The 11,123-nt window shown below is 43.0% G+C and overlaps 1 protein-coding gene across 1 annotated transcript in view; it reads left to right on the top strand.

The window, feature by feature from the left end:
• The window catches only part of erbb3a (erb-b2 receptor tyrosine kinase 3a), a 12,640-nt gene extending 2,329 nt beyond the window's left edge, over nt 1-10,311 (top strand). The window contains exons 2-29 of the mRNA XM_085923876.1: nt 1,851-2,008; nt 2,522-2,708; nt 3,054-3,179; nt 3,242-3,307; nt 3,385-3,503; nt 3,574-3,715; nt 3,817-3,930; nt 4,233-4,350; nt 4,443-4,516; nt 4,606-4,696; nt 4,818-4,835; nt 5,046-5,263; nt 5,612-5,744; nt 5,834-5,927; nt 6,175-6,329; nt 6,390-6,443; nt 6,531-6,672; nt 7,028-7,147; nt 7,238-7,336; nt 7,425-7,610; nt 7,702-7,857; nt 7,942-8,017; nt 8,087-8,233; nt 8,327-8,424; nt 8,494-8,694; nt 8,783-8,851; nt 8,963-9,224; nt 9,293-10,311. Coding sequence (XP_085780002.1) covers nt 1,851-2,008; nt 2,522-2,708; nt 3,054-3,179; nt 3,242-3,307; nt 3,385-3,503; nt 3,574-3,715; nt 3,817-3,930; nt 4,233-4,350; nt 4,443-4,516; nt 4,606-4,696; nt 4,818-4,835; nt 5,046-5,263; nt 5,612-5,744; nt 5,834-5,927; nt 6,175-6,329; nt 6,390-6,443; nt 6,531-6,672; nt 7,028-7,147; nt 7,238-7,336; nt 7,425-7,610; nt 7,702-7,857; nt 7,942-8,017; nt 8,087-8,233; nt 8,327-8,424; nt 8,494-8,694; nt 8,783-8,851; nt 8,963-9,224; nt 9,293-10,035 — 4,166 coding nt within the window. The 3' untranslated portion in view covers nt 10,036-10,311. The remainder of the gene's footprint in view (nt 1-1,850; nt 2,009-2,521; nt 2,709-3,053; nt 3,180-3,241; nt 3,308-3,384; nt 3,504-3,573; nt 3,716-3,816; nt 3,931-4,232; nt 4,351-4,442; nt 4,517-4,605; nt 4,697-4,817; nt 4,836-5,045; nt 5,264-5,611; nt 5,745-5,833; nt 5,928-6,174; nt 6,330-6,389; nt 6,444-6,530; nt 6,673-7,027; nt 7,148-7,237; nt 7,337-7,424; nt 7,611-7,701; nt 7,858-7,941; nt 8,018-8,086; nt 8,234-8,326; nt 8,425-8,493; nt 8,695-8,782; nt 8,852-8,962; nt 9,225-9,292) is intronic.
• The last annotated feature ends 812 nt before the right edge of the window (nt 10,312-11,123 follow it).

Raw genomic sequence — 11,123 nt, 5'->3', positions numbered from 1 at the left:
CCAAGTTTCTGTTTACCTCGCTCATTGTCTCAAGCGCTTTACCTGAGTTGTCATCAACTCCTCCTCCCCTGTTTCTCTCTCAAAGTGGAAATCTTGGTAACGACAACGCGAGAACCCAATCTGCCTTTTGTCTCGTTTTCCTCCACGTGTTAGTTCACAGTGCAGATCAGAGAGACAATGACGCCATTTATTTCGGGCCGTCCAAAGACCAACTGCCGTTAGTGATGGAATGATCCGACACGGGGTCGAGTGTCAGCGACACTGATGAGCTACAATTTTTACATCTTTCAAAAAGGAGGCCATTGTTTATCTGTGTGCATGTTGACTCTAATCCCTCCACCCCGCTTTTCTTTTTTCTCTCCCGCCATCCATCTGCCACGGCTGAAAGTCGTTCTTTGATAGAAAACCCACTCAGCTTGTTGACATTCTCAGCCTTCCCCAGCTACAGCCTGCGAATTGTTTGCACGGCGCTCATTGCATATTTTCGACCACACTCAACACGTCTGCAGTGGCGGGAAGTTATCAATTCCAAATCCTTCATTGCTTTACTAAAATAGATGTTGTGACAATTTTAATGACAGCTATGCTGATAACTTTGTAAGCCACTTCTTCTTCTTGGATAAATATCTGATTGGCTCCTTTTGGGGCCCAGTGCTGGGTTAGCGATTTCACTTTCCTATTGAGCTATTTTACTTTACTTTGACCACAAGGAGGTTTCAAGCAGACACAGACAATTAGTCCGACAGAATAGTTCAGATAGGATTCATGGTGACAACGCATACAGTTGGTTTCACGCCTCCACCTTTCGCTGTTTTTTGATGACCCAAACTGAGCGTTGTGTTAGGCACAAAATCGAATACATTGGCTATTCTATGAAACTTTACATGACACTTCCTATACATTTTATAAACTCAATATTCCTTTAAATGTCTGTGGCATAATGCAAAAAAAAAAAAAAAAAGACACCAAGGTGCACTATTTTGCTATCTGTTCTTCTATTCTCATTTGACCCTGATGGAATTTGTTTCGGAATAAATCAACGTTTAGACGTGCGTGTTGTTTGAACTTATTGCAACAACCATGCCTGGAGGCTTTTTCCGACTTTAAAACCTTTTTATCGTAGCAGTCACCTTGGAGTGTAATAATTTGCCCAGTATGGTTTATTGATTGGACTCTAAATTGGAATTTGTAATTCAAAAACAATTTCAAGGAAATACTATAAAGTAAACAAATATGTTCCAAGCTCAAACTGACGACATCTGCCGCTTTCCATGTTCTCCACTGGATCACCGTTGAATGTTCTCAAGCAACTTGTTTCACATGAACTGATGCCATATAAATGAGTGGGCAGTTTTCATCCAACTGTTTGCGTCCTCTGTGCTGACTGACATTTGAATAGCAAAGCAGCCTCAGTGATACTCAATGAATGAACTCTTCAGCACATAGGCAAGGCCTTGTGTTATGTTTTCTTGACAGAGCCACACCCCGTAAATTCTGTCCTTGTTGCAGCAAAGCCATCCATACATGCATGCAACTATTTGCTCATCTTTTTCACGTTTTGAAAGAATGATCCATGGCTTACCAACTGCAAAATTACCACCTGCTAAGTTTTGCTGTCCCTAATTGCAGTTCAGTGACAGTTTGAGAAGCTGAACATGGAGTACAACTACAATTATGGTGCAGAGTGACGCCCTTAAATGTTCTTAAGCTCCTGCTGAACTACAGTCAGGGATCGAAACTTTTCTTGCAAGACAACAATTTTGTAGTCCTATTCCATTGCTCCACTGGACTTGTAGAGAACTACTGTATTTGACATTTGTCATGTTTGATTTTTTTTTTTTCCTCCTCAGTGGTGGTTTGTAGCGGCACCCAAAATGATCTGAGCATGACAGGAAACTCTGAGATCCAGTACAACTTGATGCGGGAGAGGTACACTGGCTGTGAGATCGTCATGGGAAACCTGGAGATAACCATGATGGAACACACCAGAGATTTCTCCTTCTTGCAGGTGACCCATTGAAAGCTAATAATGAAAAATATTCTGATATGGAATCATAACTGCATAGTCACTGATGGACTTGCCATTCACTCAGAAGAAATATTAATACAAATGGATGGATTATTTTTAGAAATGTAATATGTAATGTGACAAAATAATAAAAAAAATATGTTCAGAAATTCTGAATTTCCAAGTATTTACCTTCAAAGGGATGATATATATATGTTTTACATTTAGACAAATTTGTTTTTTTAAGTTAGATGTATCATAATATTCAACTTTTGTGACATTTTTATGAAACTATGAGTGCCTGTTTAAATTTTGCTTGAATGTAGCCCACAGTGGGCCAACATAAAATACTGAAGCAGGCCACAAATGGCCCCCGTGCCATACTTTGGACACCCCAGCTTTACATACTTCAGGCACATGTACCTAATATTGCCGCCATAGAAAGTCAGTGAATTCCTCAGTTAGATTCCTTCAGAGTGGAATACCAACTAAATCCTCAATTATCCCACGCAGTCAATCAGGGAGGTGACAGGCTACATCCTGTTTGCCATCAACGAGTTCAGCCGCCTGCCGCTGGACCACCTTCGTGTCATCAGGGGTAACACCTTGTACGAGGACCAATACGCCTTGGCTGTGATGATCAATTACCAGAAGGGCGGCCAGCACGGCCTGCAAGAACTGGGCCTGACGCACCTCACGGGTACACGAGAAACTCATGATGTTCTTCTAAATCCATATGCATAGGTTGTAATGTTTCTGTGTGGGCGGCTTCGCAGATAAGAGCCAGCTTGTTGGAGCTCCCACACTGCCACACCTTTAGCATACCTGTCGTTGAACAGCGCTAGAATGTGTGTGTAGTGTGTATTGTATTCGGTGAGGTCACAGCAATACCTCGTGTGAGCCTTTCTTCAACTGCCAGTGAAACATGAGCCCACGATAGTGATGCAATATCGAAAATGGTCTGAGAATGATATTCGGAGTCGAGGGCATGTTACGGCTCGTTACTTGCGTCTCGTCTTTTACATGCAATGTCTGCCACCCGCAGAGATACTGGAGGGAGGAGTCAAGATCATTCAAAATAAGTACCTAAGCTACGGCCCACAGGTCATCTGGCAGGACATCGTGAAGGACGCTTCGGTGGCAATTTTATTGGAAGACAATGGACCTGAAAGTGAGTGAAAAGTAAATCTTGGCTTGATCTTTGTACTCATCACAAATAAATATATGTGTCAGAGCCTTGCAGTGAAGCGTGTGAGGACGTTCCATGTTGGGGTCCCGGAAATGACACGTGTCAGATCTGTGAGCGACATCGCCGTCTCATCGCTTTGTCGTTTGTCTGGGCGTTTAACTGACATGTCGTCTCAAATGTGATCCAGTGACAAAGACGGTGTGCGCCCCTCAGTGCAATGGCCGCTGTTTCGGCAGGAACCCAAGCGAGTGTTGCCACAATGAGTGTGCCGGAGGTTGCACCGGACCCCTCGATACTGACTGCTTTGTAAGATCGAATGATCGGGCAACCAAAATGACTAAATAGTCAATACGGGCCATCTGTTTTTGTTTTTCAGGCTTGCAGAAACTTCAACAACTCGGGTTCCTGCGCTCCTCAGTGTCCTCAGACGGTGATTTACAACAAGCACACTTTCAAACTGGAGCCCAACCCCGATGCCAAGTACCAGTACGGCTCCATTTGTGTGTCGCAGTGTCCCAGTGAGTTGGACGCAATCGTTGTTGTACTATTCACAATGCATCAGTGTGTTTGTATCTTTTAAACCTTCATGTATGATTTTTTTTTTTCTTTTTTTCCACAGCAAACTTTTTGGTGGATGGCAGCTCATGCGTGAGCAATTGTCCCACGCATAAAATGGAGGTGGAGAAAAATGGCGTGAAAAGGTGTGAGCCTTGTGGAGGCCTCTGTCCTAAAGGTATGCAAAGTTGTGTGTGTGTGTGTGTGTGTGTGTGTGTGTGTGTGTGTGTGTGTGTGTGAGACAAAAAGCTGTTTCATTTAAATGTATTTATTGATGTCACCGTTTACATATTTAGCATATATTTTTTTATTAATTTATCACATTAAATGTATACATTTAATATTTTTAATTAAATTCAACTCTTTCAAATATTTTGATTATCTTGAATATGACTAAATATTAGCAACAACTCTCAGTATGATGCGGTCCAGTGCACTAGTCAAAAATAATGAGATGAGTTCATTTGTTGTTCCTTGCAGCATGCCGCGGAACAGGAACTCAAAACCGACAGACGGTGGATGCTCTTAACATCGACAGTTTCATTAACTGTACAAAGATTCAGGGCAGTCTTCACTTCCTGGTGACTGGGATCCACGGGTAACAAGAAATAATGGCGCTAGTAGGTGTCACCTAACAATCTGTGTTATTTATAATCACATTTGTGTCTTTTTTTTTTCTGACAATAAAAGAGACGATTACAACAACATCCCGGCCCTTGATCCGGCAAAACTGAAGATTTTCAGCACGGTGCGAGAGATTACAGGTTTGTGTTTGTCCAGATGTTTTTTTGGGGCGATTGTGTTCATTTTTGTTCCGTCAGACCAAACTACACACACGATGTAACTTTTTCAGACATCCTCAGTATCCAGTCATGGCCTGAAAACATGACTGATTTATCCGTCTTCTCCAACCTGCAAACCATTCATGGCAGAACACTTTATAGGTGATTTTTTTTTCGAGCACTTTTTCATTGCCTGTGCGTGACCACTTTAAACGGAATATCAAATGATGCAGACTCTAATAAACCCATTGTGTCTTCTTTTTATCCCTTTAAAACCATTTAGAGGAGTGAGCTCGAGAAGGTATAGTAATATTTTCCTGTGCCCACCTTTTTCTGCTTCTTAATCTTATTTAGACCTTTAAATTGGTGGTGGGTGCCTGTTTTTTTTTTTGGTGGTTGGTTATTTATTTCTTTTTTGCATGTTCTTTCAGGGATCAAACACTTGGCCTCAAATTCAGCAAATCTTGCTGTGTTTTCTCATCATCTCACATCAAGTTGTTTTTATTTTCAGGGGCTACGCCCTGCTGGTGATGAAGATCCCCTCCTTGACTTCTTTGGGCTTACGCTCGCTTCAAAAAATAAATGATGGAGGCGTCTACATCACAGGAAACAAGAAACTATGCTACCATGACACTGTCAACTGGACACGCATCCTGAACAGCAGTTCGCGCCCGCAGAGACGCCAGAAGTACATTGACATTAAGGAAAACCGGCCAAGAGATGAATGTGGTGAGCAACATATGGCTCCGGGGTCACGTACGGCTCTCTGCGTTCTTGAATCGGGCCCACCGAACATTTACAGTAGTAACTGTGCCGTAATGGTTCATGTATTCATTTAGCTGTTTTATTCCCCTAAATTTGTTGAATTAAATTATTTTATTTCATGATTCAATTTAAACAGATTATCCTGCCAAGGATCTATCAATTGGAGAATCAATTTAATTCAAATGATTGAAAAACATTTTTTTTACTTTCTATATGTTTTACGATGTACAGGATATTTATCTAGTAGATTTTTCATTTGCATTTTCATCATTTGCACATGAGATGGCATTTATGTGTGTTTCTTATGTGCAGTCGAGATAGGCCACGTGTGCGACCCCCTGTGCTCCTCGGAGGGCTGCTGGGGTTCCGGCCCGGACCAGTGTCTCTCCTGCAAAAAGTATAGAAGAGGAGGAACTTGTGTGCCGGACTGCATGTTTTTGACAGGGTTAGTTTTCATTCTTCTTTTCATTATTTTTATCTTGTCATCTGTAGTCTGCGGAAACGTTTTGAAAGATGATTTTCATCCCGATCTAGGGAGACACGCGAGTTTGCAGATCCATCAGGAGAATGCATGCCCTGCCACCCTGAGTGTAAAGTCCAGGAGGGAATGGAGACCTGCACAGGCCCGGTATAAATGCTCGCAAAAATTCTCAGTGCTCCCTCTAGTGGTCCAAGAGAGAATCGACCAACCATATTTATGTTGCTGTTTTTTTTGTCAAGTCAAGTCAAGATTATTTGTAAAGCCCTAAATTTGTAGAGTACAGTTTAGTTGTAATTACTTTTAACTCCACACCACTTTATCTCAACACATTTATTCCGACATTTAAGCAACGTTTAGGTTCTAACTGGATCCATCCATTCACTCATATGTGCAGGGAGCAGATGAGTGTGTAGCGTGCGCCAACCGACAGGACGGCCCACATTGCGTCTCCTTGTGTCCTGAGGGTGTGATGGGAGGCGAAGGGGTCATCTTTAAGTACCCGAACAAGCAAGGCCGCTGTGAACCCTGTCACATCAACTGTACTCAAGGGTAAGCCTAACATTACGCTCTGCGTTTGCTGAATTTAGCTGAAATACAATTTCTCTCCAGGTGCTTCGGTCCAGGAACTGGTGGCTGTATTAGGTCTTCCAGATATATTTCTGGGTAGGATTCTCCTCTCATTCCGCAGTATTTACATTCATATAAGTTTCTGAAAGGTCAAATTTCCCTTCACTATGATTGTGTTTCTAGACAAGCAACCACGGGCATCGTATTGGGAGTTATTGCCATTCTATTTGCCAGCTTCTCTGTTTTCGTGCTGAGCGTTTTGTACCGCAGAGGCCTCGCTATCCGCCGCAAACGAGCTATGAGGAGATACATGGCCAATGGAGAGGTGAGATTTTAGTTTGTTGGGTAATGGCATTGTCAAGTCAAGCACAGTCCAAGCAAACTTCATTCGACCTCTCTTAACGTTTGATGGCGGACTGTTTTGGTATATGTTGTCTGTTTTCAAATAAGTGTCCACGTGTGACACACTAGCACCGAAGTTATGTCGGCTCCCTCTAGCGGTCGGCAGAGAAATTACTGACTTAGAATTGGGTTTAAATGTCTTTCATATTTATCAAAAGCCAAATTCTCTGAATAGTGTACACCTTCCATGATTTTTTTATTTGACCACCGTTTATTAATTGGAGGATGTCCGCTGAGATACAAGTTCTCGGTTTAAAATACGCTTTATGTGCTCTCAGGGTTTTGAGCCGCTGGATCCTGGCGAGAAGGGGCCTAAAGTCCACGCTCGAATCTTGAAGCCCACTGAGCTGCGTAAGATCAAGTTGCTGGGTAACGGCGTATTTGGATCGGTTCATAAGGTAGTGAAGATCGTGCCAATGGGAATAACATTCTCACACATTTGCCATGTTGAATAAAAGCACGCTGAAGTCTTTTTTTGCGTTTCACAGGGCATTTGGATTCCCGAGGGAGACACAGTGAAGCTTCCAGTTGCCATAAAAACAATTCATGATCGTAATGGGAGGCAGACGTTCTTCGAATTGACTGATGTGAGAAGACAAAATTGCAATTGCTGTTCCGTTAAACTCAAAGGCGCTGTCTAAAAGTATTGCTCTGATTTTTCATTGTTGAGCGCAGCACATGATGGTGATGGGAAGCTTGGACCACATCAATGTCGTCAGGATCCTCGGCATCTGTCCCGGTGCCAACTTGCAACTCATCAGCCAGCTCAACAACCAAGGCTCTTTGCTGGAGCACGTCAGGAACAACAAGAACAAGCTCAGTCCGCAGAGACTCCTCAACTGGTGTGTGCAGATTGCAAAGGTAAAAGTCAGGTGGCCTGACTGAGCAATGCAAGACAAGGTAAGGAAGGGTAGGATGGTGGATTCCATTCACTATATTCTCCTCTGCTCAGGGAATGTATTACCTGGAGGAGAACAGGATGGTCCACAGGAACCTGGCTGCCAGAAATGTGCTGTTGAAGAATAACTACACCGTCCAGATCTCCGACTACGGCATTGCTGACCTCCTGTACCCCGAAGACAAAAAGTTCTTTTATAATGAAGTCAAGGTTCGTAAGCTAGCTACAGGAAGAACTTTCAATCAAATGATGATAAGATGCGTTATTAATTAAAAACCTTGAATTTGGATTTAGACACCAATCAAGTGGATGGCCTTGGAAAGCGTTTTGTTTCGCAGATATACTCATCAAAGTGATGTTTGGAGTTATGGTGAGTCACGTGATTCCTTTTGGGTTGTACTTTTCGATGCCACGTTAAACCTGTGCCATTTCCTGCCAGGTGTGACAATATGGGAGATGATGTCACATGGAACGGAGCCATACCCGACCATGCGGCCGCAGGAAGTTCCTGATCTACTGGAAAAGGGCGAACGACTATCCCAGCCCCCTATTTGCACAATTGATGTGTATATGGTCATGGTCAAGTGTGAGTTTTTCATCAAACAATTCTTACAACCAAATTAATTTTAAGATTCTATTGTATTTTGCATTCTGAAATGTGACAACAAACTATCTACAGGTTGGATGATTGACGAGAATGTCCGTCCAACATTCAAAGAGCTCGCCAATGAATTTACCAGAATGGCTCGAGATCCTCCTCGCTACCTGGTGATAAAGGTAAGACAGCACCTCGACTCAGTCACATCACGGAGGCGTCGTTACTCTACTTTTATTCACCGCCAACAGGAGGACTGCAGCCAGCCCGACGGGCCTCCTGATGAGTTGACCCAACGCAGCGCGGACCTAGATGACCTGGAAGATCTCGAATTCGAGCTGGAGGATCACGCGGAGGAACTATCAATAGACGAACTCAACCCGCCTTCCCACTACCTGTCTCCCACTAAGTCGAGAAGTCTCGGTGGTCTTTCCAGACTTGATTCCCACAGAGTAAGTCCCGTCATTTACTAGAACCATAAATGTGCAGTGACTTCTCGAAGACCTTACATATATTCTAATGCAACTTGTGTCTGTTCAGGTGGTTGTGACTTCACCAGGTGGTACTGGTTATCTGCCAATGACCTCAGGCATAGACAATCCAGGACAGGTAAGTTCCTGAGAGCCATTACTTGAGATCCACTATCTTGCATGTTTTGGATGTTTCTGGAATCCATAGCTATCAAAATGACCTATTATTGCATTGTTGACAATATTTCAGGCTCCGTGGCAGTCACGTTCCCGGCTCAACTCTGCCCGCACTGTGTCTGAGAGTTCGGAGGGCTGCGGCACTGCCACCGACCTGGAGATGATCGAGGACGTGTCTCTGACTGGGAGTCCGAAACGTGGGCGTCAAAGGCAGGACAGCGCCTACATGTCCCAGAGGGACAGCTTGTCTGGCGGGCCGCCCGAGACGCCGTCCCCAGAGATGGATGAGGAGGACCAAAATGGTTATGTGCTGCCTGGAGACAGCCCGGAAAGAGGTGAGTGATAAAATTTCACAAACATCTTAAATTTCTTTCGAATAACCTTTTTTTTTTTTCCTTCCCAGAAACCTTACTGTGTCCGTCTCGAGTCATTACCGGCGGTATGGGCAAGTCGCACTCATCCGGGGTCTTGTGCAACCTAAACGGCGAGGAATACGAGTGCATGAACAAGCAGACGTGCCTCTCGCCTCGAATTAACAGCCACCACAAGGACAACGGCCAGTGGCTCAAGGGTAGCAAGAAGCGAACATCCTCGCTATCGTCACAGGTGACGGTCGGTTCGGGCGATGTCCCGCCATTCATCAGGAACAATCGTGGCTCCCAGCAGCTCGGTCCTCAAGAGGTTAAATATGAATACATGGATATCAGGTGTAGTGAGAGGGACGAAGCCCCTCCGGCACATGACCCTCCTCCTCCTCCCATAGCTGCTGGGATGGCAGAAGAAGAGGATTATGCGGAAGATAGTAATTATCATTACAATAACAAGCAGCCGAAGTTGAGACAAGCTCTTCTGGAAAACAAGGAGATAAAGATCCCGGATAGGGACGAGGGCAAGGCTTATGAATATGAGGACATGGACTGCTTCACATCCATGAAGCCTGCAGATGCAGCGGTGTACCAGAACATGGAAATGGGAGGCGAGGGAGAGCCAAGTGGCACTACAGTTCGTCACTTGGGCGTTGACCCTCATGTAAAAGTACGAGCTGGAGTTGAGGTTGGAGATCCTATAAATGGAGACAGATCGTTTGACAATCCCGACTACTGGCACAGCAGATTGTTCCACAAGCCCAAAGCGGTGCCCACATGAAGAAGGCTCATCTGATCCTTGACTATTTCTATTCATGAAGGACTTGACAGAAAAAGCTAAAATGTAGCCCACTTTAACTGACAGAGAAATATTAATAACGAGACACTACTGTATTCAGGATTACCGGTGGGGCATTTCCAGAAATATGAGCACTGAAGAAGAAGAAAAAAAGACCACATAACAAGCTATATCCAGTATTTTTGTTTACAATTTGACATAAACAAAATTGTTTTTCTTTGTATGTTTTCTACCTAAAATAAAACGTTTTTAAGATGTTGTCCGAGTCATGTTGTAATAATTTCACACCTCTGGGTATAATGCAGCCCATGAAGGAGCTGGAAACAATACAAATATAAATGTTGTAATGCATTAATAAATAAATGCAGTAAAGCTGTTTAGATAACACTGTCTGTGTATGTTTGTCTCGTTATTTATAAATATACCGTATTTTCCGGACTATCAGGTGCACCAGACTATAAGGCACACCTTCAATGAATGGCTCATTTTAAAACAGTGTCATTATATAAGGTGTACCGGACTATAAGGCGCACCATTAATGCATCATGTCAGATTTTTAATCCAAATCAAATCATTCTCCATTTTATCTTTTTTATTTAAACTCTGACACAACAAATTACCTTATAATCACAAAATAATGATCCACAGTCTTTTTGATTCATGATTCATAGTGTTCAGCGGGCCACTTATGATTAATTTCATGACACAGTGCTTTGGGCCAGTTTAAATTTAGGAATTTGGTCCATATATAAGGCTTTTGAGAATTTTTTTGATTTTTAGGTGGGCCTTATAGTCCGGAAAATACGGTAGAAAAAAAAAACAATAGAATTGAATACACAACAATCTACTGCTGCGGGCGAACATGGTTTTGTTCATCAATTCAATGCCTGAACAGTAGTTTAGCAGCAAGTTAATGGACATTTTTGAGAAAAATATAATTCTACTCATAATATGGCATGTAGTTTGCCATGTAATCCGTACACGTTTATTATAAAACAAATGGAAGAGAAAATGGTATGGTTAATAAATAATTGTAAATAATTGGTTATGGGAAAGTTGCAGGTCAGGTT

Source organism: Syngnathus leptorhynchus, chromosome 11 (assembly GCF_054491065.1).
Source record: "Syngnathus leptorhynchus isolate UIUO chromosome 11, UIUO_Slep, whole genome shotgun sequence".
NCBI lineage: Eukaryota > Metazoa > Chordata > Actinopteri > Syngnathiformes > Syngnathidae > Syngnathus > Syngnathus leptorhynchus.
Note: the sequence above shows the minus strand (reverse complement) of the source record. Positions and strands in the feature narration are given on the sequence as shown.